The sequence below is a fragment of the Amblyomma americanum genome, chromosome 4 (assembly GCF_052857255.1).
Source record: "Amblyomma americanum isolate KBUSLIRL-KWMA chromosome 4, ASM5285725v1, whole genome shotgun sequence".
Lineage (NCBI taxonomy): Eukaryota > Metazoa > Arthropoda > Arachnida > Ixodida > Ixodidae > Amblyomma > Amblyomma americanum.
The window spans coordinates 191,978,083-192,005,702 of NC_135500.1; the positions used below are offsets into that span (position 1 = coordinate 191,978,083).

The window sequence follows — 27,620 nt, forward strand, 5'->3', positions numbered from 1 at the left end:
TTTAATCTAATATCAATTTTAGTAAACCAAACAGCTAACACTCCTTACTGCAACGTCTTCCAGACGGTGGCGGCATCTTTTTCCCCTCGGCCTCGCCTGGCCCTGTTCGCGTCCTGACCCCACATGTGCATTTTGGCCAGCGCCTCCAGGCTCGGAGAGAGGATCCGCTCCCTGGCTTGAACGTGCAGAGTAGGCCGTGGTGTAGACCCAGTGGCTACCCTTTGTGTCGCTGCCAATTAAGAACCCCGTCACTTCCGTCAGCGTTTCTTTGATGTTCCCTCGGATGCAGCTGCTTTCTCGAGAGAGAGCGCTGGCGTCTGTTCTCTTATTTCGTTGGGATTTTCCCTTTTTTCCCGAAGTAAAGCTGATGCATTTCCTGCTGCCGCTTCTTTGTGCTGCTGGTGTTTCTTGTATGTTTTCTTTACAAGCAGTATGTGCGTACAGTACAGCTAGCGTGAAAGAGACAGAGACCGAAACGGTATTCTTAAAGGAAAATGACACAGAATTGGGGCCATGAAAGAGAGTGATACCCCCAGTTTAAAAAAATGGCCGCATTCGTAAACATGGCGTCTGCCGAGTCAGCTGTTTGTGACACTTTCTTATGCTTAACACGTCACTTGTCCGAGTATTTGCAGAACTTGTCGCATTAGAGTATGTAGATCTTGTTTTGTGTATGCTGGAAAGAATGGCTGCTAATTCTGAGCAGGAGTTTTACAAAATATTCTCTGCATGTCAAAAGACAACGGCTGATTTTGGCGTAAGCTCAGAAATGCCGCGAGTGGCTGGCACTCAGAAGCATCGGGCTAATTTATTTACTCTTCGACTCCAACTGAGGAATACCATAGGCGAGCAACGTTTATTCCTTACATGGACGATCTCAGAGCTTCTCTTCAGCGCTGCTTTGAAAACCACAGGGAAACTAAGTAGTTTTCAGTTTGTTCTGCCAACACGTCTCTAAAGGAAACTTTGAGTTCGTGCAGTCGGCTTTTTAATTTTAGACACAGGACATGCAGACAATGCGCATCCCTGCGCTAAGGGGAGAGTGGCAGATGTGGAAAGCAAAATGGGAAGCAACAGAAGTAAAGCAGGCGCCGCGCTACGCCACTGACGCGTTAATGAACAGCAATAAGGTCCTATTTCAGAATGATCATACATATTTTAGCAACGATGCCAGTGACTACCGCCGCTGCAGAACACAGTTTGTCAACATTGAAGAGGGTTAAACCATACCTTCGGGACCGAACAGGTGAAGAGCACCGTAATAGGTTAGCCCTGATGTCAATTCATAGGGCTCCAGTTAGCGTTGACGAAATTATTTCGGCAATTATGGCGAAACCAAGGCAACTTTGGATTACAGCGTGACAAAAATGATATTGCAATCCAAACCAAAAGTAGATTTGGTTGAAGAAAAAAAAAACAAGAAACACTGTCATATAAAGTGGTTTTTGCTATTTATATTATGCCACTCACATAAAGATGTAGTAGTGCTGATGCTAATGCTTATTTGTAGCAGTGCATACATCGCTAAGGTGTCCCTTCTGTGTGGTGAATATTTACTGTTATGTGTGCAATGCTGTGAATTTTTTAGGTCGTTTAAATTGTAAGCTGTGCGTTTAGTTTTCACGGTGCGTAATGCTTCATACCAGTTGCTTCTGTATAACTATCCTTGGTAGTAAAGAAGGTTTATACAATGCCACACTGAAATGAAGCTCGGTTTCTTGTTTCTTTCCTGCACCATTATAAGTTTAATGAAGCCAGATTAAACAATTTGGTTGCGATTATGTGTGAAATATATAGGAAGGTCTGTGTTTTGTAGTTGACGTTTTCGTATTTACTTGACCGCTTTATTCATCTAACTGTATATGACCATGTTATGTTAAAAGGTTGCCGAGTATGAAAATTCGTCTGTGTGAGTCATTATAGTGAGGGGCATACCTCACATGCGCACCAGACACTTTATTTTATTCGCGCTTGCATTAGCAAAAATCCTCCTCTCCTCAGTATTAAAAAAAAAAAATTTGTTTGGTTGGGCCCCCTCCCGAAAAAAAAAATCCTGGCTACGTGTCTGATGCACAGGCATACCCAATGCACAGCCTACACAGGCACACATCTTGCTTTTCAGAAACCTGTGTATTAAGAATTGTTTGCACAGTATTCAGCTGTTTCTCCTCTTGCCAATATGGAATTTTCTCCTCCCATGCCACTTGTACGGCCAATAAACCACATCTCATTTTCACCATTGTTAGGCTTTCAATGTGCTCTCAGCACCACCAGCATGCTGGAAGTTAAAAGGGTCCACCCAATGCTGCAGTGGATCACTTCAAGTGCAGCATCTGCAACATGCCCTAGTCCCCGACACTGGACCAACCAAGCAACAGAATGCTGGGTCTTTCAGTGCATTTCCACCAGAATAAATTTATGATACCCTCGCATACACATTCTCCTTTCCATTCTGGCAAGGATGTCAGTCCACGATGGCATGTTGCTTCTATGATTAGCAGAGCAGCATGAAAACAGAATGAAAAATTGATGAGCGTTTGGAAAACAAATAAGATGCATCCATGCCCCTCTCTTCTTTTCAGCTGAGCCCAGTCTGATGGGAAGGCACGAAAAGGAAACTGTGTTGTCATGCTTATTACTCTCCTGCTCAAGTGGTGCCGCAAATTTGCCACCCCAGCTGTGCCAAAAGCCTGGACATTCAACATACTGTAACATTTAGGCCAAGTTCATAAAGAGACAGAAGACAAAATCACTAAAGACAAGGCTCTTTAACCAACTCCTCAAAGAAATCCTGTACAAATCACTGCTAGCGGGAGCACCCTCATTTCCTTTTGTTAACCAACAGGTGTTAACTAATGCACCAAGCTGCACCCTAATGGGCACTCTGCAGGTATGCCATAGAAACAAAAGCTTTCATCAATGACCTGAAGCCATCGACATGGGTATATATAGGCACCTTCTATGGAGGCCGCAGGAATCTTGTAGTGCATTCGAATCGGCGATGCCGAGCAAGTTTTCTTGCTCCGTGAAACCAAAGAGCGTGTTTAAATGGGCAATTTGGATTCATATCCCGAGTCCCTATTGGACTGTGATGGTATGGCCTCTAGACATCTTACTCCTGAGCGGATTCAAAGAGCTGCTCTGGATCACCAATTGGTATATGCCATTAAACAATGACAGCAATGACCTTGAACACAGCTACAACGGAGAATACCATCGTGAGCTTGTTAGCACATGCTTTTTCCCTCTAGCCACCTCGCACAAAACCACCCTAAAAGCATCCCTTAAAGGGACTACGAAGAGATATTTACCAAGGTTAAGTAAAGAAGACGAGCGATAGATCACTTGTCACTACACGCAAGAATTTGAGATAGGCACAAACCTTAAGGCACGACTTCTGCAAGTGACCACCACTATAGGCTTCGAACCATACAAGAAAGTATGCCTGGCGTATGACGGCAAGTATGATGGCAAGTATGACGACAGCAACGAAGTCCAACTACGCCCGGTGGCTGAGGAGACAGCTGCAGAACAGACGGCAAACCCCCAACCGGAAGTCTAACCGTGACATCATGCTAGCAGCGAATGGCAGTGCAAGGTTCCCGTTTGCTCACCATGACATCACCATATTCATGACTTATACCATTTAGAAAAATAGTTCGAGAAACCATCACTACGCACACATCAATCGACCCGCAAATTTTTTTTTTTCAAGTTAATAATAAATCGTTGGCTCCGTTTTAAGGGTCCATACTTGAAACCCATTTCATATCCTTTAAAGGGACACTGAGGAAAATCCCACCCAATTACTGTTGTCAGTAAAAATTTGATTCCATGGCTCTTCCTGGTTATGATAATGTTTTCTCTGGGGGCAAAAGACACACTCACTACTGAGGAAAGCAGATTTAGAAGTTTTCCTGCAACTCAATTCAAGCTTCTAGCATCAAGACCGAGGGGGCCTCCATGATCACTGGTGGGGAAGTGAATAATGGTGTAGCATAGACTCAGGGATCTCTCCTCTCGAAACTACTCGCTATACTGCAGTTAGCCTGTGAAAATGGCCGGCAGCAGCGATACCTGTATTTCATCTTTTCACCTTTTCTAGATTACGAAAGTCCTGTGGAGGTCGCCCAGGAAGGCGACTGCAGCCACATTTATCGGAGGGCTGCCAGAGAAGGAGACAGCAGTGGAGCGGCGGCGGCAGCGTCCGGCCCTGGCCAAGGTCCTGAGCGTTCTCTCTAGCACGTGCTGGGGAAACTTTGGCCTCTGCCGGCCGCGTGGGTCGCTACAGTCCCATTCTCAGTGAAAGCAGCACCTCTGTCACTGGAACGCAGCAATCTGTCGTTGATACAGGCCAAGTTCAATTTGTCCTCAGTGCCGCTTTAACCCCGACAGATGCAATATGCCCAATTGTGCACACAGCAAACTTGCAGCTTTTTCTGCATGTGTGCTATGCCTAGCAGTGAATTCTTTGTCTAAGACGAATTCCATACCATATGTATCACAACTGAAGTGTTCCTTTATGCTGCCTAGTGAATAAAGCAAATAATAATAATAATAATTGGCTTTTGGGGAAAGGAAATGGCGCAGTATCTGTCTCATATATCATTGGACACCTGAACAGCGCCGTAAGGGAAGGGATGAAAAAGGGAGTGAAAGAAGAAAGGAAGAAAGAGGTGCTGTAGTGCACGGCTCCGGAATAATTTCGACCACCTGGGGATCTTTAACGTGCACTGACATCCCACAGCACACGGGCGCCTTAGCGTTTTTCCTCCATAAAAACGCAGCCGCCGCGGTCGGGTTCGAACCCGGGAACTCCGGATCAGTAGCCGAGCGCCTAACCACTGAGCCACCGCGGCAGGTTGATGAATAAAGCAAATGTTTCTCACAGCAGTGAGCTTGGCAGCTTGTGCTCTAACACAGTCATAAAGAGAGACTTTGTCATATAAACGTATTCGAGCTGTACTCGAAAAAAAATTAAGCGATGCACGGTCTCGTGTGTGCCCATTTCATTCTTTTCCCAAATGCATGTTACAATTCTGCAGCCACTGCGACCATTTTACGCAACTGCACAAATAGGCGGAAAAACTTTTTTTTCTGAACAGAAATGGCAAGCAGCATCCGAAATACTGGGGCCATGGAACAGAAAATCCATCAGCAAATGCCAGAAGTGCGGCACTACTTAAAGGGACACTGAGGAGAACCCTATCAAAATTTTTTTGTTAGCAATATCTGATAGTTTGGCATTTCATGGCTTTGTTGACGCTTGTCCGGGAGCGAAAGATGCATTTATTTCAAAGTAATTTGGATTCGAAGTTGAAAAATTTTTTCCCGCCGCTCCGATTCAAACTCGAGAACTCTTATGACGACACGGAGAACTCTTATGACGACACAGAACGGAGTGACGTGAAACGTGACGTAAACGGAGACTCCGTGATTTCTGGCAGGTAGCGGTGCGGTGCGCAACCTTCCTTTGCAAGCCTCAGAGATTCGTGACATCCATGAAGTAAGGAAAATTCCTCCATGGTGGCGCCTCTTGTCCTAGGAAGTCATCACGCTTGTACTTGCGAGATTGGCCTGTGGCGGCGATACCTGTATTTTGGTTGTTGCTATTTTCTACATTACAAGAGCTTTGTTTTCAGGAAGAGTGGCGTTCTTGTGATCAGGAGCTGGTATTCTATGGTTTACAACTGAATATGATGTCTTGACCCTACCTGGGTACACTACCTATTATTTAAATAGGCAAAGCAAACGCGGTGGAGGAGTAATACAACTAGTGGAAGCCGGCTTGCCCGCTAGCTTACTATCAGATTTTTCAATCTCAAATGAAAATTATGAGGCACTTTCTGTCGTTTGTGGCTGCAATATGTTTACAGTTATATACCGCCCACCTTCTGGAAATCTAGATGCCTTTTACCAGTTCCTGGAAAACATGTTCTCTTTTGTCCATAGCAACCAATTAAAACTAGTTATAGGTGGGGACCTAAATATTAATCTCCTTAAACATAGTACGGCATCACAGGATTTCACATTACTCCTTGAGTCACACGACTTCAAGAACGTCATTACAGAGTCAACGCGCATCACAGTAGAATCAGAATCACTAGTAGATATGTTCATCACCCACCGTTACATAGACGATATAAAGGCTGGTGTCATTGCGACTAGTATAAGCGACCACTTGCCAGTATATATGTTTTGGAATGCTGATACTCAGAATAAAAGAAAAGCTATTTTAGAAACGTTCACAGTTGAGGACATATCTCCTAATGCGCTTGACAATTTTCGGACTCAAATTTCCTTAACAAACTGGGACGCCGTGTTCGAATCTCGCCAAGCAAATGAGGCATATGATATTTTCCTCAATATTTTCAAGCGCGTTTACAGGGATTGCTTCAAAATTAAAAATGTTAAAAAACCTAAAAGGGTACGGAGGCCTTGGATTACGGCCGAATGCCTTGCTATGATGCGTAAGAAGACATCCATGTATGCGCAATTCATAAAAAATAGGAACCCAGCAGACCTCGCTAATTTTAAAAAGTACAGAAATTTTGTGACGCGCTTTCTTCGAAATGCAAAATAGGTTTATTTTAACAGCTTACTTGGCAGGGCAAATAATCGCACCGATGAGCTATGGCGCGCTCTAAATACCATCATGAACCGCAATAAATCGAGAAATGACAATATTCAAGTAACACAAAACGGAAAAACTCTCGAGGGCCTTCAACTCGCAGACGCATTTAACTCCTATTTTGTTAACTTAGTAAAATGTGGTCATGATGAACGTGTGACGAGCTACTTGCCTAGTCGTAACGAACGTACCGCTTTTTTTTATCCAACATCTGAGAATGAAATACGTTCGGTCTTTACATCACTAAGCAATAGCAACACAAGAGATATTGATGGTCTTTGAATTACACCAATCAAATTTGTCTTAGACTACATTTTGCCTGTGCTCAATCACATATACAACTTATGTTTGTCATCAGGTGTATTTCCCGATAGCATGAAACGTGCTAAAGTGACTGTTATTTATAAATCAGGCGATAAAAACGCATTTTCAAACTATCACCCCATATCTGTCCTTCCCGTTCTCTCAAAACCGCTTGAGAAGTTAGTATTGCTGAGGCTGGACTCATTCTGCAATAAGCATTCATTAATTTCCCCTTTCCAGTTTGGCTTCCGGAAAGGTATGTCCACAGAGTTAGCCTTACTAACACAAAAAGAAATAATACTTAAGTCATTTTTGGATAAGAAGTTAATAATGGGCATTTTCATAGATTTCACAAAAGCATTCGACAGCTTAAATCACCAAACGCTGATAGCAAAATTAGAATTTTATGGGTTTCGAGGCATTGCCTTGGAATTTCTCAAGTCATATCTTTCAAACAGAAAACAATGCGTTGCTATAAATAACAATTTTTCTTCTCTAATGAACTTGAATGCAGGCGTTCCTCAGGGCAGCATATTGGGGCCACAGCTTTTTAACTTGTATATAAATGATATAGGAAATATAGCCGAGAAATCACAACTTATTGTTTATGCCGATGACACAAGTATTTTTGTTCAGTCAGATAATCCCAGTAATTTGTGCAATAACGTAAATTTGACACTACAAAACTTATACGAATGGAGCAATAGAAATTCCCTGCAGATCAACAGTGCAAAAACCAAAGCTGTGTTATTTACACCCTATCAAAAGCCAATTATCTACAACTTTAACATTCATATCGGCAATAATCCTATTGAAGTGGCTTCAGAAGCAAAGACACTTGGTGTGACATTTCACCAGCACTTATCATGGAACTCACACGTGCAGCATATATTAACCCATCTTGCCAAAATATCAGGAGTACTCTGGAGGCTTCGTTATATTTTACCACTGAAATTTAAGCTATTAATATATAACGCGTTGTTCTATGCTCAACTAAATTACTGCGGACTTGTATGGGGCACAACATCAAAAGAAAACATAAATAAGATTTTTTCTCTGCAGAAGAAAGCCCTTCGTCACGCAGTCAACATTCCAAGTGAAAGCCCATTACATAATACTTATTATGAATACAAAATTATACCCTTTCCAGTATTATATGACTTTAACCTGTCGATGAGATATAAACATAGCTTAAAAACTAATAACAATGCATTTTTGTCTTTATGTAGTTTAAAAAGCCTTCCTGACAGGGGGTATGTATTTCGGAATAAAGGAACATGGCACGTGCCATTCACTAGGCTAACACACGGGCTAGATAGCGTCGAAAATCGCATTCCGAGACGATTGAACAAATTATTAATGATGGAAATCGACCTGCAAACAGCCACTAAATGTAATATAAAACTTCATTTCATCAACCAGTTTCATGGCGTTTAACAGTGTCAACCATCTTCATAACCAAAAACAGAGCTTTTGTAACACGTCATTTCATCCCAGAGTACTGTAGTTGTGTGTATTTGTCTTTACTATTTCTTTTCCCTTATATTCAGGCGAGTTTGTTTATTAACATTGTCATTTTTCAGGTCTGCTATCACGCGAGTGTTTGTTGCATTTTTGTTGCATTTTTTTATATTGTAACAAGACTGCATTTGTAACATTATTCATTTCCTGCGCGAAAATCGCATGTGCTGTGAATTGTTCTCTTTTAAACATTCAACATTTCATGCATAACTGCTGCGCAAACTGCCATGTAAAGGGGGTGGGGACCCAGTCAAGCTTGCCTTAGAGCAGCTTTTTGTCCCCACTCCCTGCATTTTTATTTGTACTAAAAATGAAAAAATAGAGATTGATTGATTGATTGATTGATTGATTGATTGATTGATTGATTGATTGATTGATTGATTGATTGATTGATTGATTGATTGATTGATTGATTGATTGATTGATTGATTGATACAAGCCAACTTCAATTTCTCCTCACTGTTCCTTTAAAAAACTAGGACTGCAGTTGGAGATTTGAAAACAAAAATACACACCCTGTGCCTGTTGTACGACCCGGCGCCACTGGAGTAGTAGCCAGAAGCTGAGTTGTCATGGAAGTGGTTCTGGTATGAGTGATCGCCTTCTCCCCTGCCCGGTTCCTTGTGCCCGCGATACCGCTGGGAAGGTGGATGCTGTTGCTGCTGAGCAAACCGGCCACCGTTGGCAGACGGTCCATTCGCACGACCCCTGCCACTGCTGTGCCCTCCCCGGTCAGAATGGTCACTCACGGCGTGGACCTCAGATGGCCGGTCACTTAGGTGAGAATCTTCTACATCAGGCACTGAAAGAAAAACAAACTTGTGAGCTTCTCTTCTTAAGCCAGCTTAGGCATAATTCGACCTGAAAGCAACATGCTGCTCACCACAACATATATTCTATCAGCACCAAATGAAACATGAACAAAAGAATTGAAATGAGAAAACCAAAACAAGGCTAAGTCAAGAGGCAAGAGGGACTGTCTTCTAGCACAGTAAATTTTCACATCGAAGGCATGAAATATGCACTCTGGAAGGTACTCAGCTGCCAAGATTTTTGTGTTCTTGAGCTTGCATTTCATCTGTCCTGTTAGCACTTCATTTGGCACCGATGGTATGAAGCGAGAAATGGCACAGTCGCCGCAGAAATAAAAAAAAAAGGTGAATAAAACCAAATAAACTAACACCTGCATTCAGCAATAAAATGTCGAATCAAAAAATCAGGCTTTCTGCAAAACCTTTATCTGGCCGCATGCGACTTTTACCGCTTCCAGCAAGGTCAAGAAAAAGGAAACATGACAAGAAGGAAAGGAGTTTTCAAAACAAAATTAGAACCAACAGCTTTGTAGCAACTAGCTCTAAACAAGCTTTGGAAATTAAAACTTTCTTTTCTTCCTTCTTATTCCTTGGCTGGGAAACCTTGAGCCTTACTCACTGGCAACAAACACATGCTACGTGAAGAATTGGGATGTCACCATCGCAGCCTGTTTCTGCCTTGAAACCTTTCAACAAACTTGCTACTCTGAAAGAATTAGAAATACTAAACCTTCCTGGACCCTGTGCATGCCACCTGAGATAATATCTGTTACACCATAGAAGCCAGTATACATTTGGTACACACCTAGGTACACACATGGCACGCCTCGGTACACACAAAGATGCAAATTCTCGGCATTTTTCTTCCCCGTGTGCCACGCTTGTACACTGCCTCATACAGACAGAGAAGCAGATCTAACAAGCCTAATGCTTAGCATAGCATTAGAAGCCTCGTCGGGAAGAGAATAGTATGTTGTCGGGAGCTACAGCTGATTGGCTGGAGGAAAGTGACGTCACCGGACTGGAAGTGACATCCCTCCGGTAAAGGCATCAACAGCTGCTAATGCTATTGCATTGCCAACACATAATTGCCTTGTGTGTCCTTGTAAATTTTTTGCCCCGACTCTGCACATACACTTACCTATTGTACAGGAGATGCCACGATATGTTCTAGCAGGGCAAGAGATCAGCTTTTCTCATCTCATGCGACACAATTAGAACCCTATTCAATGGCGCTGCATTGCGTATACAAATGCAATGTCAATAACTCGTCCGATGCAATGCCTCAGCTCTAATGAAGTTCCTTCTAATTTATTTCTCACATCTTGGCATAGAAAATGATATATAAAAGTGGAGAAAGTAGACTGTACCACACTGTGACCATTCCTCAATCTTTCCCTGCAACTAGAGAACTGGAAGACACAATAATGAAAAGATCTACCAGCAATTACAACACCAGCCCCACGCTACCACACTCATCTTGGAATGCAATCAGTTCATGAGCAGAACTTATGCAATGTACACTCTCTGCAAGTTTTCAAAGTATGTTTTGAACAACTGCTGCTCAAAAGCCGACTAAAAGAGTACTCTGACAGCAGACTTCCCAGCAGAACAAAGGTGACCACAAACACCACCAGAACCATGTTATCAGGCAAACCATTAAAAATACAAAAAGCTGTGCCGTAATTCCTTGCCCAGCCTCCCCCCTCCAACGTTGAGGCTTTTTGCGAGGACACCAGCTTCTTTGGATGAGCAGTAACGCAAAAAGTTGGTGCTGTCATTTTACCTCAAATGTTTTGTTTACAGTAGAGGAAAAATATACAGTGTGGACCGCTTATAATGTACGTCAGGGGGCCTGCAAAAACCCGCACTATAAGCAGTACCGCACTATAACCAAAACATTGTTTTCTTCCTGTCTAAGTACACGCCAGATGGGTAGCTTCCCTTCCAGAAACATTGTATTTACACCTGCACAAAAATTAAACCACTAAGTGCGCTGCACGCTTTGATAAGTTTTAGCATACTGCATTCAGCGCGACCGCTGAGGTTACTGGAACAGCTACTGTGGAACTGCGCATGCCCAATTTCGTGAAGGCGGTCGTGCTAACTTTTGCAGTTGCACAGCGCGGTATGGTAAAACATAAGTTTTCTGAGGCATCATCAACCATCACAAGATTTTTCGCTGTGTTTATTTTGTGGAGCAAGCGGCAACGTACCTCAGAAGCCCCCGGCGCCACGCAGAGACACGCACTTGCTATTCTGCGCGGTCACTGAGTGGACTTCAAAACCGCACTCTAACCGGTATTTCACTTCACACGACTGCATATTACTAAGTGGTGTGTCTTTATACTGAGTCCTATGAAAGGCAGACCAGTGGCCGACAAAAACCGCATTACAGTCAACGACCAATTTTTTGGACTCTCTTGGGACCATGAAAACGACCGAAAAATCAGGCAGTCTGGAAAATCAAATTTCACCGAAAAAACACGACTTATCATCAATATGCTGGAGGAAGAGGTCAGTTGTATTGCACACATTCTAAAGCTCCAAATGACTAAATTTTGCCACGCGACATGTGTACAGACGACGGGCGGCGGCTGCTTTCACGAGCTCGGCCTGGCTGTGTGCCCTCAGCATGTCGCCGATGAACGCACGGGTTGGGACAAAGTCTAAACAGGAAAGCGAACACATCGCTGCGGGAACTGCACTGCGCCCACAGTACGATGGGCCTGGAACGAGAACACGATGATGGTGAAACAATAAGAACCAAGAAACAGTCGAAGCAAGTGCTCCGTCCGCGTTGGCCTTCGTCATTAGGCGTAGCAACTAGAGCCAAAATCGGCATCGCATCTGGCGATATCACTCTGTGGTGGCTTGCGTATAATGACAGGCGTCTTGACTGTCATTAAAACGCCAGTTGTTTACAGTTTTGCGATAGAAAAGTCAGGGTTTCGGTGCGTTTTGCCGCGAGTAAGCTGACCTCACTTTGAAATGCACCACCATTTCCTCCCGCGCTTGCTGTCTCCGTGAAGCCATACGCCTCTCACACGCTTTGTTGCTGCCTATTTCCCTATTCAGGATGCAAGACTCGGCACAGATGAGTTCCGCGAACTGTTCAAGTTCATGTGGCGGAACACATTTAAGAACAGTACGAATTCGAAACCTCACGGGAGCAATGTGCTGACTAGCGCAGAATTTCAGCATTACAAGAGGCTCCCTTTAAGCTTGAATTTTGTTTTCTTTGGTCAATTATTTGATCACTCCTGCAGTTTGAATTAATGAGGTCCCACTGTACGTATTATATGGCGGCTTGGTATTGGCGGCGAGTGCAAACGAGATCCGAAAAATCGAGCAATCAGTTGCGGTGCGTCCGAAATTTTAGGCGCACTTATACATTGGCTCTATGGGCCATGTCGCGGTGCCACGAAAAAGTCCGAATAATCAAGCATGTCCGAAAAATCAGGCGTCCGAATTTTCGGTCGTCGACTGTATATCCTGTCCCACATTATAAGTGGTTACGTTATAGGTGTTTTCCTCTGCACATAAATAACAAAATGTCATTTTCACCATCTTTACAGTCATAAAATGTCAACTGAGCAAGAAACGGTTGAAATAAAAAATGCTTGTCCACAGATCAGACAGCTTCTAATAACCATAGTAAGCTTGTTGTCACAACACAGAGAGATAAGTGTGCATGGACAGCGCCAGGATATCCGTAATGGGGTGGTGCGAACAAGAAAAGTTCGGTATAGAGGGCCAATTTTGGGCATGCATGATGCCTTTGTGACATTGATCGTCATAAAGGTAAAATGAATCAAATGCACAAAATAGAGCGGTGGGAGCTTTTCATACGAAGTTTATCGGATCTAACCAATGAGGGGTCCGCAAACAGGATGCATTATCAAGAAACCTCCTGCTCATCACGCTCTCAAGGAAGGAAATTATGTGTGGCCCGGCAAATTTTTGGGGAGGCGGATGACATCGCATGCCTCCCCTTGACGTTTTCATTGCATGTGTGTACTGAGTGAATTTTCATAAAATTAATATACCAGTTTTTTCTTTTTTTCAATATAATTTTGTTCAAATTCTCGAACAGAACCCATGTTTTACTATTAAAAAAAAAAAACTTGTTTCCATAAACCTAACATGCCAGACCAAACAATTCGATTTTCATAAAATCGCCAGAAAGAAGAATGTGTGGGTTGAGAGGTTAAGTTTTGACGCGTATCACACGAACACTTGTAAAATCGACTCGTCGAAGATTCCAACCAGACACCCAGCACAGTGCGTGCCATTACTGCTGCGAAATGGTTCATTAGCCCCTGTTTGCAAGTGCAAGCACCATTCCCCACCACAAACACTTCAAGTGTGTCAAAGTTGAGGGCTCAAGACCCTGCACATGCCTTTCCTGTGGAAGAGATCAACACAGCAAGACAACATAAATCAGCTGGATGTCCATCCAAATATCAGGCACAAATACAGGCTTTCCAAAAACATGAGTTAACGCTGAATTTTTTTTCGAGCTGGCAGTGGACCAGACGGGCTCTTTCTTACCTTTAGGTAGAGATATCTGGTTCTGCAAGTAATCAAAGAGGGTACTGGGCCCTGATGGTCGACTAGGAGCCTTTTCATCAGCAGAATCCCGGTCTCTCGACTCACGTCGCTTGCGGCCGGTCTCTGTGGTAAGCAAACACATCAAGGCAAAACCTCAACACTTTATGCTGTAAAAACGAATACACAGCAAAAAGAAAGCTCAGAAAAAAGAAGCAAGGGCATACCCCCCACCATGTTCAAGAGTGTAAGTATAGTTGATCCTGGATATATGAAAACCAGGTATATCGAATTACTGCTGATATCAAACTGTAACAACATCGTTTTGAAAATCCCGTGAAAAAGTACAGCACTGTTGTGCGCATTTACCGAACTCCTGTTAACCGCACATTTGATGTATCGGACAGCGCTGCTCCCCTGCAAGTGATGTGTCTCTTTATGGCATTCCCGTGATCACGTCTCACGCAAGTGCACAGGCTGCCTGCGCGGCCTCGGGAGCCTGCTGGCTGCACTAGCGTTGTAGATCCGCGTGATGAGATCTACGTGGGTGCGTGAGAGTTCCCGGCCTCCTGTACTCATTTTCCACGCAACACCACTGTTATATGAAAAAGGCAGCTTTCAATGCACAGCTTGTTATGTGGTGAAGCAAACCTGCGAAAGCCGAGCGGCAGCCTTCCCTTTTACCTCACTTCGCTGCCGAAGGCATTGCAGAGCCCAACTGTACCAAAATTTCGATGAGATTTATAGTGCCCTAGTATTGAGATTAGAACTCTTACTATAGGTGGTGGCTAGTACCAAGCATCGTTTGCTTCGGCTTCCATCCTGAATGCCACTGTTCTGACAATATGCAAGACATGTGGCAATTTCATTTTTTGACATCACAGAAACAATTGGCTCCTTACAAAAATGTAGGAGCCAATGTAAAAGCCAGCCCAGAGTGTGGAAAATAAAAAGGAAGTTTGCACATGGATAGCACGTGCGCCTACAGGCCATGCCCAACGTCTGCTGTGGCTTTGAGACAACTCATCAGAAATGCATTATAATGGCAACCTATCAGGAAAAGTGCCTTCGCAAGATGAAAGGTGAGGTTGGTTGAAGCATGGTCAATGGTGAAGCATTACGAAGAAGAAGGGATACACCAGACCAGCAACAACCATATTTAATTGCATATGCATGTCTTATATACATCACTGCCATGCAAGAGATAAGAAAATGTACACAAAACTCGTTTTATCTACAATCGCGGTCAAAAGTTTATGAGATGCGAGTGTGCAGAAAAAAATTTATTTTCATGCTGTCACATATTCCAATCACCTGAAAACGTGTCAAGGTTCATTTGAGGAGAGATGCACGCTCTATCCGCTAGGTAACAACACCAAGCGGCTGGGTCACGAAGCAGAGCTACAGTAAACTTTTTTCCATGTCTCGCATTATATTGATCCTAATAGTATGTTAGTTTCACGTACATTTGTAATGCTTTCTGCACATTTCCCTTCCTTTGCACGGCAGTAATGTATATAAGTTTACGCACAGCTATTAGTCAGCACAACACTGTGTCCCTTCTTTCCTGTTAAGATGTAAGTGCTGCTTTTGAATGCTGATATCAAGAAAAGTATGGCTGATTTGTGAACCCTCCTTTGTTTATGAACTGCTTTAATCAGCTTCTTTGCCATTCCGATCAACTACCTCATAGATGTAGCTCTAAAAAATGCCCACACATCCTTTTGTCATTTTTGCCCTTAATGCAATGACTATAAATTGCTGCCTACAAATAAAATCATTTTAGTGGTTTTTTTTTGTAATTTCCATCATCTATCTCAACCACAGCCACATCCTTGCCCATTTTATCAAGCATGACATAACTCAGGCTGTACACCGGATATTTATTATATGTTATCGTAAAAGCAGCACAACTTGAGACCTGTTCTAAGAACCAGTATGAAACAACTGCACAGCTATTATCTGCGTCACCCACTGTGCAAGATGTCACCCCACTGACAGACGAGCTGGTGCACTAGCCAGACAAAATTAAATAGCAATGTATTGCATATCATATACATCCATGCACTTGAAATTTTCCTCTGCAAACGCAATACAGAAAATATGAGAAAGCCTCCTTCCACTGAATAAGCAAAGTTTTTTCTTTTTTCACAACCAGTTAACGAAAAGTACTCACTGTGAAATCAAACCTTTGGGTTTTTACTGCCCTAAACAAAAACTGAAGGGGACACTTAAACTCTGCCATAAGGGTACGACACGACAGCATTAATTGGTTAATGCCCATATATGCAAACTTGGTCATTCTCTACTGTACATTCATGGATCCCTGGGAGTCCTCATACCACTCCTGGCGCAGTGGTGCAGCAGTTAAGCGATGCGCCACTGCCCTGCGATGGCAGGTGCCGCCACCGGTGGGGCTTGTGAGACCCAGGTTGCTCTTCGCGAGCAACCTCTTGCAACCAGTCATTAATTTATCTGATACCTGCCACTGTGGGCAGTTTGCTCACAAGCCGGTGGATGGATGGATGGAAAAAACTTTATTGGCGACAAATTTAATATGTTCGTGACCCTAACGGGTCACTGGGCGCCACGGTCGATCTTCGGTCCAGGATGCCGCACTTGACAGCTGCCAGCGTGACTCAGCGTACGAGAAATCATTGCACTTCCTCGTCCTGGCTGGCCAGCAAGTGCTCCCACTGCATCAAACTCGGGTGGTCTATTTTAGCTCTAAGTCTGCCTTAGGGCAGGTCCATGTGACATGCTCTAGTGTAGGTTTACCCTGGCACAACGGACATTCATCTGCATATTGTGTAGAGAAAATCTTGTGTAGTTTGTGCAGGTGCAGGTAGGTACCGGGCTTGTAGTCTGCACCAGTCTACCGCCTCCTCTTTGGATAGACTTTTGTGAGGGGCTGGGTAGCATCCCCTGACCCTTGTAATGACCGAGTATGTCTGAGTACGTAGGGGTAACATGGTCAAAGGTGCCCGTGGTGCAAAGTGTTGAATCTGCTCGGTTGACGTACCCTCGAGCTAACTCGTCTGCTGCCACGTTGCCCCTCATCCCCTGATGTCCCGGAACCCATACTATGTTACGTTTAGTGTTTATGTGTCTTCTCATCTTGTGTAGAATATGATTGGCGATGCTGTAGATCCTGCCTCTTGTGTAGTTTCTGCATGCTTGTTTAGAGTCCATCACTATAGTGAGGTTCTGTCCTGTTGCGTTGCCGTGCGATATTGCCAGAGCAATGGCGGCTTCTTTAGCTGCCTCTATGCTTGGGCGGTTTATCGTTGCGCTGGTTATTTCTTTCCCTTCTTCGTCTGTTACAACAGCGATCGTTTTGCGTTGGTATCGGTACTTAGCTGCGTCCGTGTAGGCTACGCTGGGATTGTGGCTGAATTCCCTGCTGAGTGCTCGGACTCTGGCTTGTCGTCTTTCATGGTGTATATTGGAGTCCATGTGTCTGGATGGGTCTTACAAGGATGTTGTTTCTTTCTTCATTATTAATCTGCTCCTTGTCTTTTTGTGTGCCCAGGGATAGCCCTAAATTCTCCATCAGGTGTCTTCCCGTTCTGGTTTGAGTGAGTCTGTCTAGTTGCGCACTACGTTGCACTTCTCGTAGTTCGTCGAAGATGTTCGATACTCCAAGTGCCATTAGCTTTTCGGTTGGCGTTGACATTGGAAGATTGAGTGCCGTTTTGTAGCTTTGCGTAGTATGGTGTCGATTTGTAGAGTCTCTTGCTTGTTTAGTTCGTGGTAGGGGAGACTGTGCGTTACCCTGCTCGTGATGAGACTGTCTATGAGTCTTAGGGTATCCTGTTCTCTCACCCCCTTCTTTTTACTGCCGACTCTTCACACGATTCTGGCGACTTGCTCTGTTGTATTCTTAAGAGAGGTGATGGTTTTGCTACATCGTCCTGTGTTTTGCAGCCACATTCCAAGCACTCTGACTTCCGTTTTCTCAGGTATTGTCTCGTTTCAGAGTTTCAGGGCGATTTTGGAGCCGTATTTCCATGTACCTTTTTTTATTCTTACGTATTCTGATTTTTCAACTGAGCACGATAGTCCTCTGGCCCTGGTGTATTGTTCAGTATGGCCGATCGCTTTTTGTAGCTGCTCTTCTTTTGCTGCTAGGGAGCCTGTGGTTGTCCATATTGTTATGTCATCTGCAAACATTGCGTAGCTGATGTTTTCTATTTTATCGGGTACTTTCATAAGTCCTATCATCGCTATGTTGAATAGTAGTGATGATATTACTGAGCCTTGCGGGGCGCCCTTGTTTGGCACCGCTCTCAGATCTTGTGTTTTTGATGCCTATCGTAGCCGTCCGTTCCGTGAAGAAGGCTTTGACATATCGAAAAGCTCTGTTTCCGCAGTTAATGTTAGTGAGACCTTCCTTGATGGCCGCATGTCCTACGTTATCGAAGGCTCCCTTTATGTCGAGCGCTAGTACTATGTGTTCTCCACTTCTTGGTATTTCAGTGAGAACTTTCTCCTTTAATTGTAGGAGTATGTCTTGCATGGACAGTCCACTTCTGAAGCCAAACATAGCATCAGGGTAATATCCCTTGTTCTCCATGTAGTTTGTGATCCTTTCATTGACTGGCTTGGGTATCATAATTACCTCTGCATGTTTGAGCAGGTTGTGATGACATCACAAGGTCATGTGACCTTGGTGACAGGCGGGCCACCTGCTTTTTCACTCACAACGCTAGTGCCACCACCAACACTGCCGATGACATCGAATTTTTCGAAAAGCAGGAGCCTAATGCTATCGCGTCAAAACTACTGAATATAAGAACTGAAGAGAGGAAGAAATAAATATAGCCTATTTCAATGCCGGAAGAGGACTAAGTATGAAGCAAAACTGTTGTCGCCATCTTTCCTAATGTGAATTTCAGGAATTTCGTTCTCCCTTCAATATGCCCCGCTAAGTTTGCCAACGATTAGCTTGTTGAAGTGCATGCAAGTGCTAACGCACTCACTTCTCAGTCTACTGAGCAGGGGTCATAAAACCAGAAGGTCAACATTTCAACTGCCATCTAAACTACGAGTCCATTTATTATTAAGGCCATGATAGACTGTGGCATGGTGAGGATTGCAATAACTGAAAGGAAATATAAAAGCTTTGCAGAAAGTTGCCTGATCCCACTCGTGAGCATTTTATGCTTAAAGTAAGCCTTAAAAGAAAACATCTGACAGAAGTCTGTCTGGCTGGGAAATTTAATTTAGGAGAAAGATGACTGACATCAACCAAGTTAATTTTGTAGAAAAAGCACGACGTTTCGGGACCAGCTCGGTCCCCATACGAGGGCTTAAAAAGCCAAGCTGCGCCTCGCCCATAGTCACACCATGAAGAAAAGACCGAGCCGGTCTCGAAACGTCGTGTTTTTTCTTCAAAATTAACTTGGTTGGCATCAGTCATCTTTCTCCTAAATTGAAATAAGCCATTTTACTGCAGAGAAAAAACACTGCAGTATTATGTTTTAAGATACTTTTGCTCAATAAGGCATATCCAGTAGGATTTAGCAATGAGTGAATTGCAGTACAGTAGAATCCAAGGAAAAGAATCTCACAAGGTCGCGAAAAATATTCATATCATCCGAAATTCGTATCATACAAAACAAACGGCCTCTTTATGCAGGAGCATGGGAAATGCATTCATGTAGACCTTTTTATGGCTAACAATATTTATTTACAGCCAGGCCACCACTCACTGCTCACGGTTCATACTGTGCAACTGGCGATTACGACATAATACAATTTGATTATGACGTTGGCGATATGCAGGCAGCGCCTAGTGCCCAAGGGTAAGATCACGACTTGTGCATTCATACCATCCATGGTGGCACAGGTGAGCGTTCGGAACATTCGAAATTCAGCGCATTATACAAAAAGCACTCTGTCCAGGAAATTTTACAAATTCCTGTCATTCAAAAATTTATATCACCTGCGACCATATCATTGATACTCTACTGCATAACAAATGAACGCACTGAAAACGGTCAGGAACAAGCAAAGGTTCTCCTGAATCCTTTGGAAGCTTTTGGTGGAACTCAATGGTGGGCAACCACCATTGGGATTTCCATCTTGGGATGAGACCGAACATTTCTTGAAATTTTTCAAAAGCCTCAAAGGGGAAACGACCCATTTACATCTAAGGGTCACATTGTCACATTGCAACTGGTCACGTGGCTTTACTATGTGATCCATAATTGCATGCAGACAATGGCCATGAGATCTCGGGAGGGTTTGGCTATACAACAACTGATGCTGTAAACAATAAAATACCACAAATCACATCTTTTGAGAGCATGATTTTTAGTGATGTCATCACATTTCAAATTTTCAGTATATTTAGCAGACGCTGAACTTCCTGAAGTCGCAAAATGTACATGCCAGAGAGCAAACAATGAGCAAGCCCAAGCAAGATGTGTTGTAGATGTATGTAGTAAATGGTCAGCAGCAGCCAAGATCACCTGTGAGGAGGTGAGCTAATGAAGTTGAAATCCTTTGCTAAAGTTTGTCAATCAAGACACAACATCTCACAGTCAAACAACTCCCATATCACACCGCATTCAAGGCAGCCTGGTGGAACAAAGGAAAGACAGAACCTATGTTGCCATAAAGAATGTTTTCTAGAAGTGGCAGAAGCCACACTGTCACAGCCTTTTATCACAAGGAGAGCCCCTCCAACCGCATCCCAGGGAGAATTTCGACTGGTCCAAAAAAAAAAACGCAGCACTTGATATCTAACTTTCATTTATGTGACAAAAATTATTTGCTCTGCATTTTTTTTCTGGGGATGGTACAATGATTTCGGCTAACAGAAAGCCCGACCACAATCTAAATTGTAGATGTGCAAGGCAGCAAGGCAGCCTAACTGAGCATTTCTAGCCAAGTCAGGAACTTCCTTACCACCTGGTATGCCACACTGAAGCTACAATCATCTACATAAGAAAGTGCATCACAACAGCAAAACGAAGTTTTCTGAAAATATCTGTGAGCCTTAAACTGATGTGAACCACACACGCTCATCTGGAGCATAAATTTACACAATTGATGCACTTGGCAAATTATGCAGACCATGAGTTTTCGAAACCTCAAGATCAAGGGTGCAGCACTGTGAAATTAAATATAAAACACGCACAACATATCACAACCTAAAATCTAAAATAGCACACACTATTTAGTATCTGTGAAAGCTAACGGTTTCCGTAGTGAAATGAAGGTCAAATGAGCTAACATTACCTAACAAGGTTTACCTGGTACACCGTAGCCCTAAAAGATTTGGTCCCCCAGAAAATGTAACTTCAGAAAACGAATATTCCTTTTGTGGTGCACAATGTGTGCCAGACTTGACCCTCATCACACTGACTTACGTATCAGGACTTACTGACCCTTACAGTGGTTCAACGGCTGGTGCATTGAACCACAGAGGATGAAGCGGCAGAATCAAATAGCAGCTGCGGTGGCCGCATTTTGATGAATCGAAGTCTAAAAACGCCCTTGTTCTATGCCATGTACATGCACATTCATAAAACCCCGGTGGTAGGATTAATCGTGAGCCCCCACCGTGGCAACTCTTTCTCTCTCTCTCTCTCCCTCCTTTCATCCCGTCCTTCATACCTTCACTCACAAAATGGTTCCAACGACCACCCTAATTGTGACAGTTACTGAGCCTGCCCTTTCCTCATAACCCCACCACAGAGTCCCCTATCATTCACTGAACTACAGTAAGCTGACAAAGCTGGCAATGGCTCATGTGCACAACAGCACACAGAACGAACCTCAGGATATAGCACGAGTTGCTTTATATATGCATGTACCAGAAAGAATATTCATCATGCACTATGCTGAAAGAAGGAACGATCCCAATGCGGCAGATGTAATTTCAAATCTACAAAGCGTATCATTTCTTATTTACCACCTCCACAGAGCACCTGTGCTCCGCTACAAACAGTACATTAAACCTGCCATCTGTCCCTCATGCAGTTATCAGCGTACAAGAGGTTAAAACTGCAGTATCGCTATGCACACGTACATAGCCAACAACCCTATCCAAATAATCCATAACCTCCAAAATGCTAGTCTAGCTGCTACAGTTGTCAAACTAATGTCTACAAAAATGCCCAAGCTGAGTTTGGCAGCAGTGAAAAAAAATTGTAGCGGGCACTTAAGCTCTGCCTCAAGGATATGATGCGATAGTGTTAATGGGTTAAAATATATGCGTAATTGGCCATTCTTGACTTCACGTTCATAGATCCCTGGGAGTCCTCATACGACTCCTGGTGCAGCGGTGCAGCGGTTAAGAAATGTGCAACTACCCTGACAATGGCAGGTGCTGCCACCGGTGGGGCTTGTGCGACCCAGGTTGCTCTCCCTGAGCAACCTCTCGCAACCAGTCATTAATTTAATCGCCACCTGCCACAGTGGTCAGTTTGCTCACAATCCAGTGGGCAGGTTGTGATGACACTACAATGTCACATGACCTAAGCGGCCCACCCAGGTTGCTTCTTCGGGGACTTTTCGCTCACAACGCCAACACCAATGATGCCAATGGCGCCAACGACGTCGGCAAATATTCTAAACTTCGAATAGCTCGTTAATGATATTTGCCATTCAGTTCACACCGCTTTCACTGTTCGAATGATTCGAACCACCAAAACATTCAGAAATTACAAATTTTTAGTTCATCGTATCTCGCGGCAAACAGCCATGACATTTGCAAACAGCAGTACCTTGCACTTATCAAACGAGTTAGCTCATACATGCCTAGCGTCCAACATGCACGACACTGCTTTTTGCACACTAACTATAAACGTTTATCGTCTAAAAACTTACACCCGCTACGTAGGTTCAAGAGGCTCTAAACTTTTCATGCGTAAGCATAGCATTTTGTGCGTTCAGAAAGAGCCGCCACTCTTCTCTGGAAGCTGGGAGAAGATTCAACTGCATCGACCACATAATTCCACAAAAAGAACAAATAAAATTTGCCCGTTGTAACAATAAACAACCACACATGATGAAAAATGTGATTTTAAAGTCAATGTCAAATGTTTAAAGCTTTAGCACAAGTTATAGTAGGTAGCGCATTTGCTTAATATGCTGTTGTAGGACAGCTCAAAAGTCAGTGCTGTGAAAAATATTTCCATGATTAAAACAATGATTCTGAAGTCTGAAGTGAAACAAACATTTTATATCAAAAAATATTTTAATTTTTTTTAATTCCTGAAATTTAAGGTTAACTTGCTTATAGAATCGCCTGCCACCCAACAGCAAAACACGGCAAAAACCCGCACACAGTAATGCTAGAGCTTTCATAAAATCAAGGCTCTGATAGCCATCGAGAGACACCGCGGCACAGCATCTGCGGACTTCAGTGTCGGAAAATCAATACCAGGCGGCCCGGCACTCGTGGCACAACGCAGTCAACAGCTGGCTGTAAACCTGACTGGCAGTGAACCTCCTATCTTAGATCCCTACAATAAGAGACAAGGCGCGTTGGGGAGCAGCCTCACTTGCGGCAGATAACGGAAAAGGTGAATGTGAAGCCCGCATGTGCTGCTACGATCGTTCTGTGGAGACTGCTTTGATCGTTATCAATTTGCATCAATTATAATCCAGAAACCACCTTTCTTAAGCCACAGAACACGAGAAAAAAGTGCACAACAGAAACATCGGGCTTGAAGCCAGCCATCACAACCACGACATGTACAGTGCGAGCCACGGAGCAAGCCTGCTCTTATTTAAAAGCCTGGCATGCCTTGCATGTATAGTAAATTGTGCCGATGATGAGTGAAAAAATTTGTTTGCAATAGACGTTTTTAGCATACCGGAGACGTATACCGGTTTACCGGACGCCGGCTGCGCATGTGCAGTGGCTCCCCCTCACCCCAACAACGCCACTGCGCATGCGCGAGAAGGGTCCGGTAAACCGGTATATGTATCCAGTAGTACGTCTCCGGCATGCTAAAAACGTCTAATATCTCTCTCTCTCTTCGTAGCTGTTTTTTGTGAGAAAGCATTTGTCTTCACTTTGAACTACTTGTACTGATATTCCAAATTATTCGAATATATTCTATTTGCAACCAATTTTTATTATTCTTATTGGTTTCACAACTAAAAATTTGTTATTCACACAGCTCCAGTGAAAACAGTCCCTTATGTTTTCAAGCAGTTTTTTCTTTAGTTCCGTCTGCACAAGAAATAGGAAGAACCAAACGATTGCACACATATACATACCTGGCCTGTTCGCACGCTCCCTTCGGTTCCTGTCCGACAGCTCTAGTGCCTGCATTGCAGCAGCAATGTCACAGTTGTGTGTCTTGAGGGCAAGGACAGCAGCATCCACGGAGTAGCCGAAGCTGACAAGCTGAGCAATGTCCCCATCTTGGGGTTGCTAGAATGAAACAAAACATCATTACATCGGCTGCCTTTCAGTAAAAGCTATGCTGCCCACACACAGTGCTTTCAAAGAGGTACAACATCAGCACACCCTGCAAAACCATTTCTCTACCCATGAGTTTCCCCATACCAAATGCTTACAGCTGTTGCAGAGTTCAGCCATACACAACACACATATGAAGTGCTTCTGGATTTCACCAGAAATAATCATGGGCAAAGTTTTGAGGAAGCTACAGGACTTTTGAAAAAATGCCTAATGATGCGTCTAGCGCATAAAAATTGGCAGTGGCTTAGCTCAGCTGAGCCAGGATATACGTAGCGAAAGCTAAGGCGTAGCTTGGTTAGCCTTGGTCAATCTTGATTGCAAGTCCAGGTTAGTCTGGTTGCCTGGCTAGTTGCTGTCACGTGGTTCGTCATGCGGTTGGTCACGTGGTGCGGTGCAAGCACAGTGGGAATGCAAGCACGGCAAAACTGCGAGTTTGTGGCCAATGTAGCTTTCGCTATAAAATGCTTTCTCATTTAAAAAGCAATGTCACTGTATAATGCTAGTAAGTAAAGCTATCCAAGCAATGCGAGATTTCTGCCACAAGGTCAAATATCAGATAAACCTTGCTCAAGAGAGTTGAACAGAATACTGCTCCGTTCCTTTTTATCTAAAAGCAAAGAAGCATGCAACACAAGCACACTTACTTATGCAACATGAAGAAAAAACACCCAGGCATTAATTAGCAAAAAAAAGAGCATGCTAGGCCTCACCTGTTTGCCCCCTCCAAAGATTTTCACTTTCCCCTCTTTTGCACGAGATATTTCAGCTATCGTCATCTGCCGATGCTTCTCAAAAGACTCATTAGGCTTGGTATCTTTCTGGCAGAGATCCATGGACTTGAAGCCCCCTAAAAATGACACACAAAGCCAAAAACTATAACACCACAAGGAGAAAACTCAAAGTAGATTGAGAGATCAGTTAAATTTATCACACATTTTCACTAACCGCATTCAGCAAACACAATGACACCTTCATTTAAATAAAGCGGTGAAAAAAGAAACCACCAGACTTTTCATTATAACCACTAGGGACAAAAAAGTGACGGCAATAGTTATGTATGCCCTGCTTCACCTGCCTCCCCCCCTCGACAGAAGCACAGACTTTCACGCCCACCCAGTGACCAACAGACCACCAGCATGGGTACGCGAAGGACTGTACCTTGGATTTTAAAACTGTCCCCACAGACACCAACGCACATGACAACTGACATGGTACACCTTAAATCAGCCAGCTGGTGGTATGCAAGCTTTTACAATTGAAAACTGCCCGTGGGCTACGAAAAACGCCCGAGTGGAAGGATCCGGCACATGGCCGTCTTTGCAATCACCTCCATTGAAATACAACCACCATGGCAAAGATTCGATTCTGCCACCCAAACATCCTCAGCCTAAAAGTAAACCAGTTGTTGCACTTCTAGTGCCCGTACGTAATGACTGCTATATGAGCTACACTGGTGAACAGGACTAGCAAGCCAAAGGAATACAGTAACATAAAATACGAATATCAATATGAACATATGAACTGCCACCATGTTATACAGCTCCACGATACCACAGTCTCATCTCTTCTTGAGGGTCTACAAAAAGCAACAACGCTGTCAATAACTGAGCATAAAACAACTCTTTCACTTTCCCACTCTTCCCGCTATTTTTGACAAAACGGAAAGCATCTTCCGCATACAAAAAATTTTCACTCATTTTAGAACTACTTTTAAACACCTTAAAGAAGAAAATGGATGTTATATTCGGCTTGCTGTAGAGCTGTGTTGAGTGCAAACTTGTGGAACAGATTCAAAACAGTAGAAACACCACCACAGAGCCAACAGTGGTGCTTCCTGTATGACTGGAACACACTTATGCAGGAACAGTTAGTTTGTGCACTGAAACTTGGTGCCATTGAAAACTGACTTTACCACACAATGTCAAAGAGAGACAATTTTTCTAGTTATGTATTATATCTCCACCTGGCCCTCTAAAGGGCAACTCCGGAGGGTTTTCAAACATTTTGAGTGTACCAACACATGTTTCTTGGGCCTCCCTCCCTGTTTTAGCTCCGATTAATAGTTTTTCAAAAAAAATTAGGGAAACAATTATAAAACAGCAAAAACGAAAAAACAGAAACTGAGTTTTGACCAAAGTATGACGTCACAAGTACTATCGCAAAACCTCTTGTGTGTAAGCTGATTGGCTAAATTGGCACCTGTGACCCCCCCCCCATCTTCAGTCAATATTTCTCCTAAATAACCGAAAACAAACTCTAAATTTTTCTTTTCAGCAAACGCAAAGTGAATACCAATGGACATGCAGCTCGTGACATCAAACATGCAAGGTTGCTCATACAATTGGCTCCAATTGAGGCCAAGAAATAGGAAAGTTTAAAATTCATTTGCGCTGGAACTTTATGCTTCCCGCCCGTAAAATATAGCAAAAGGGGTCAAAACTAGGGGTGTGCAAATAATTAAAAAATGAAAAATCAAATATCCTTCTCTTCAACTGGATGAATGAATTACTAAATAGTGCATTTTCAAAATTATTCAAAACGAATTGAATTCGTTCAAAAGCTTTCTAAGAGTGAATAATTTGGCACGAAGTTCGAACAGGGCACGCCAGAGTCTTCTTTGGTGGCTGTTTAAAGAGAGGACCCAGTCCAATGCCACACAGTATGCCACTATGATCAGTCTCTGCAGAAAGCAGGGTTCAGTTCTGAGATGCAGTCCATTCATGTGACAGCGTTGATACTGCAGGGGTGGAGCTCAGAAACTGCCTCCCGGAGCAATCCTAGGAGCAGGAAAAACTGCATTTTGGAGCATGTTTTAAGCAAGCAAAACAAAGGTTTGGAGCAGGCAAAACGAAGGTTTGGAGCAGGTTTTAAGCAAGCAAAACAAAGGTTTGGAGCAGGCAAAACGAAGGTTTGGAGCAGGTTGAGAGCACCAAAAACACTTTTTTTTTTTCCAGCTCTAAAGGCACATGAACTGTATTTTGGAGCAGTATAAATAAGGCAGTAGATTCAATGCATGCAAGCCCACTGAAGTGTGGTCATACAGCATGCAGTGAACATAATCTGAAAGGTTCATGGTTTATGGTTTATGGGCGTTTTAACGTCCCAAAAAGACTCAGGCTACTAGGGACGTCATAGTAAAGGACTCCGGAAATTTCGACCACCTGGGGTTCTTTAACGTGCACTGATATCGCAGTGTACACGGGCCTCTAGAATTTCACCACCAAATTCAATCGCCGCGGCTAGGATCAAACCCGCGTCTTTCGGGTCAGCAGCCACCACGGCGGCCATAATCTGAAAGGGCCCCAGAATGGTTCAGAACAGGTAATACTTGCACTGTCCCTATTGCATAGTG

General features: G+C 43.5%; 1 protein-coding gene across 3 annotated transcripts in view; it reads right to left on the reverse strand.

Annotated features, from left to right (window-relative positions):
* LOC144128900 (tudor domain-containing protein 3-like) overlaps window positions 1-27,620 on the reverse strand; it is a 142,054-nt gene that overhangs the window by 105,230 nt on the left and 9,204 nt on the right. For all 3 annotated transcript variants that reach the window (XR_013313841.1, XR_013313840.1, XM_077662687.1), the window contains exons 7-10: window positions 24,979-25,115; window positions 24,061-24,217; window positions 13,822-13,944; window positions 8,971-9,257 (exon numbers count right to left, since the gene is read on the reverse strand). Coding sequence is in view for 1 of the 3 variants with exons in the window: in XM_077662687.1 (XP_077518813.1) it covers window positions 8,971-9,257; window positions 13,822-13,944; window positions 24,061-24,217; window positions 24,979-25,115 (704 nt within the window). In the remaining 2 variants the exon portion in view is untranslated. The remainder of the gene's footprint in view (window positions 1-8,970; window positions 9,258-13,821; window positions 13,945-24,060; window positions 24,218-24,978; window positions 25,116-27,620) is intronic.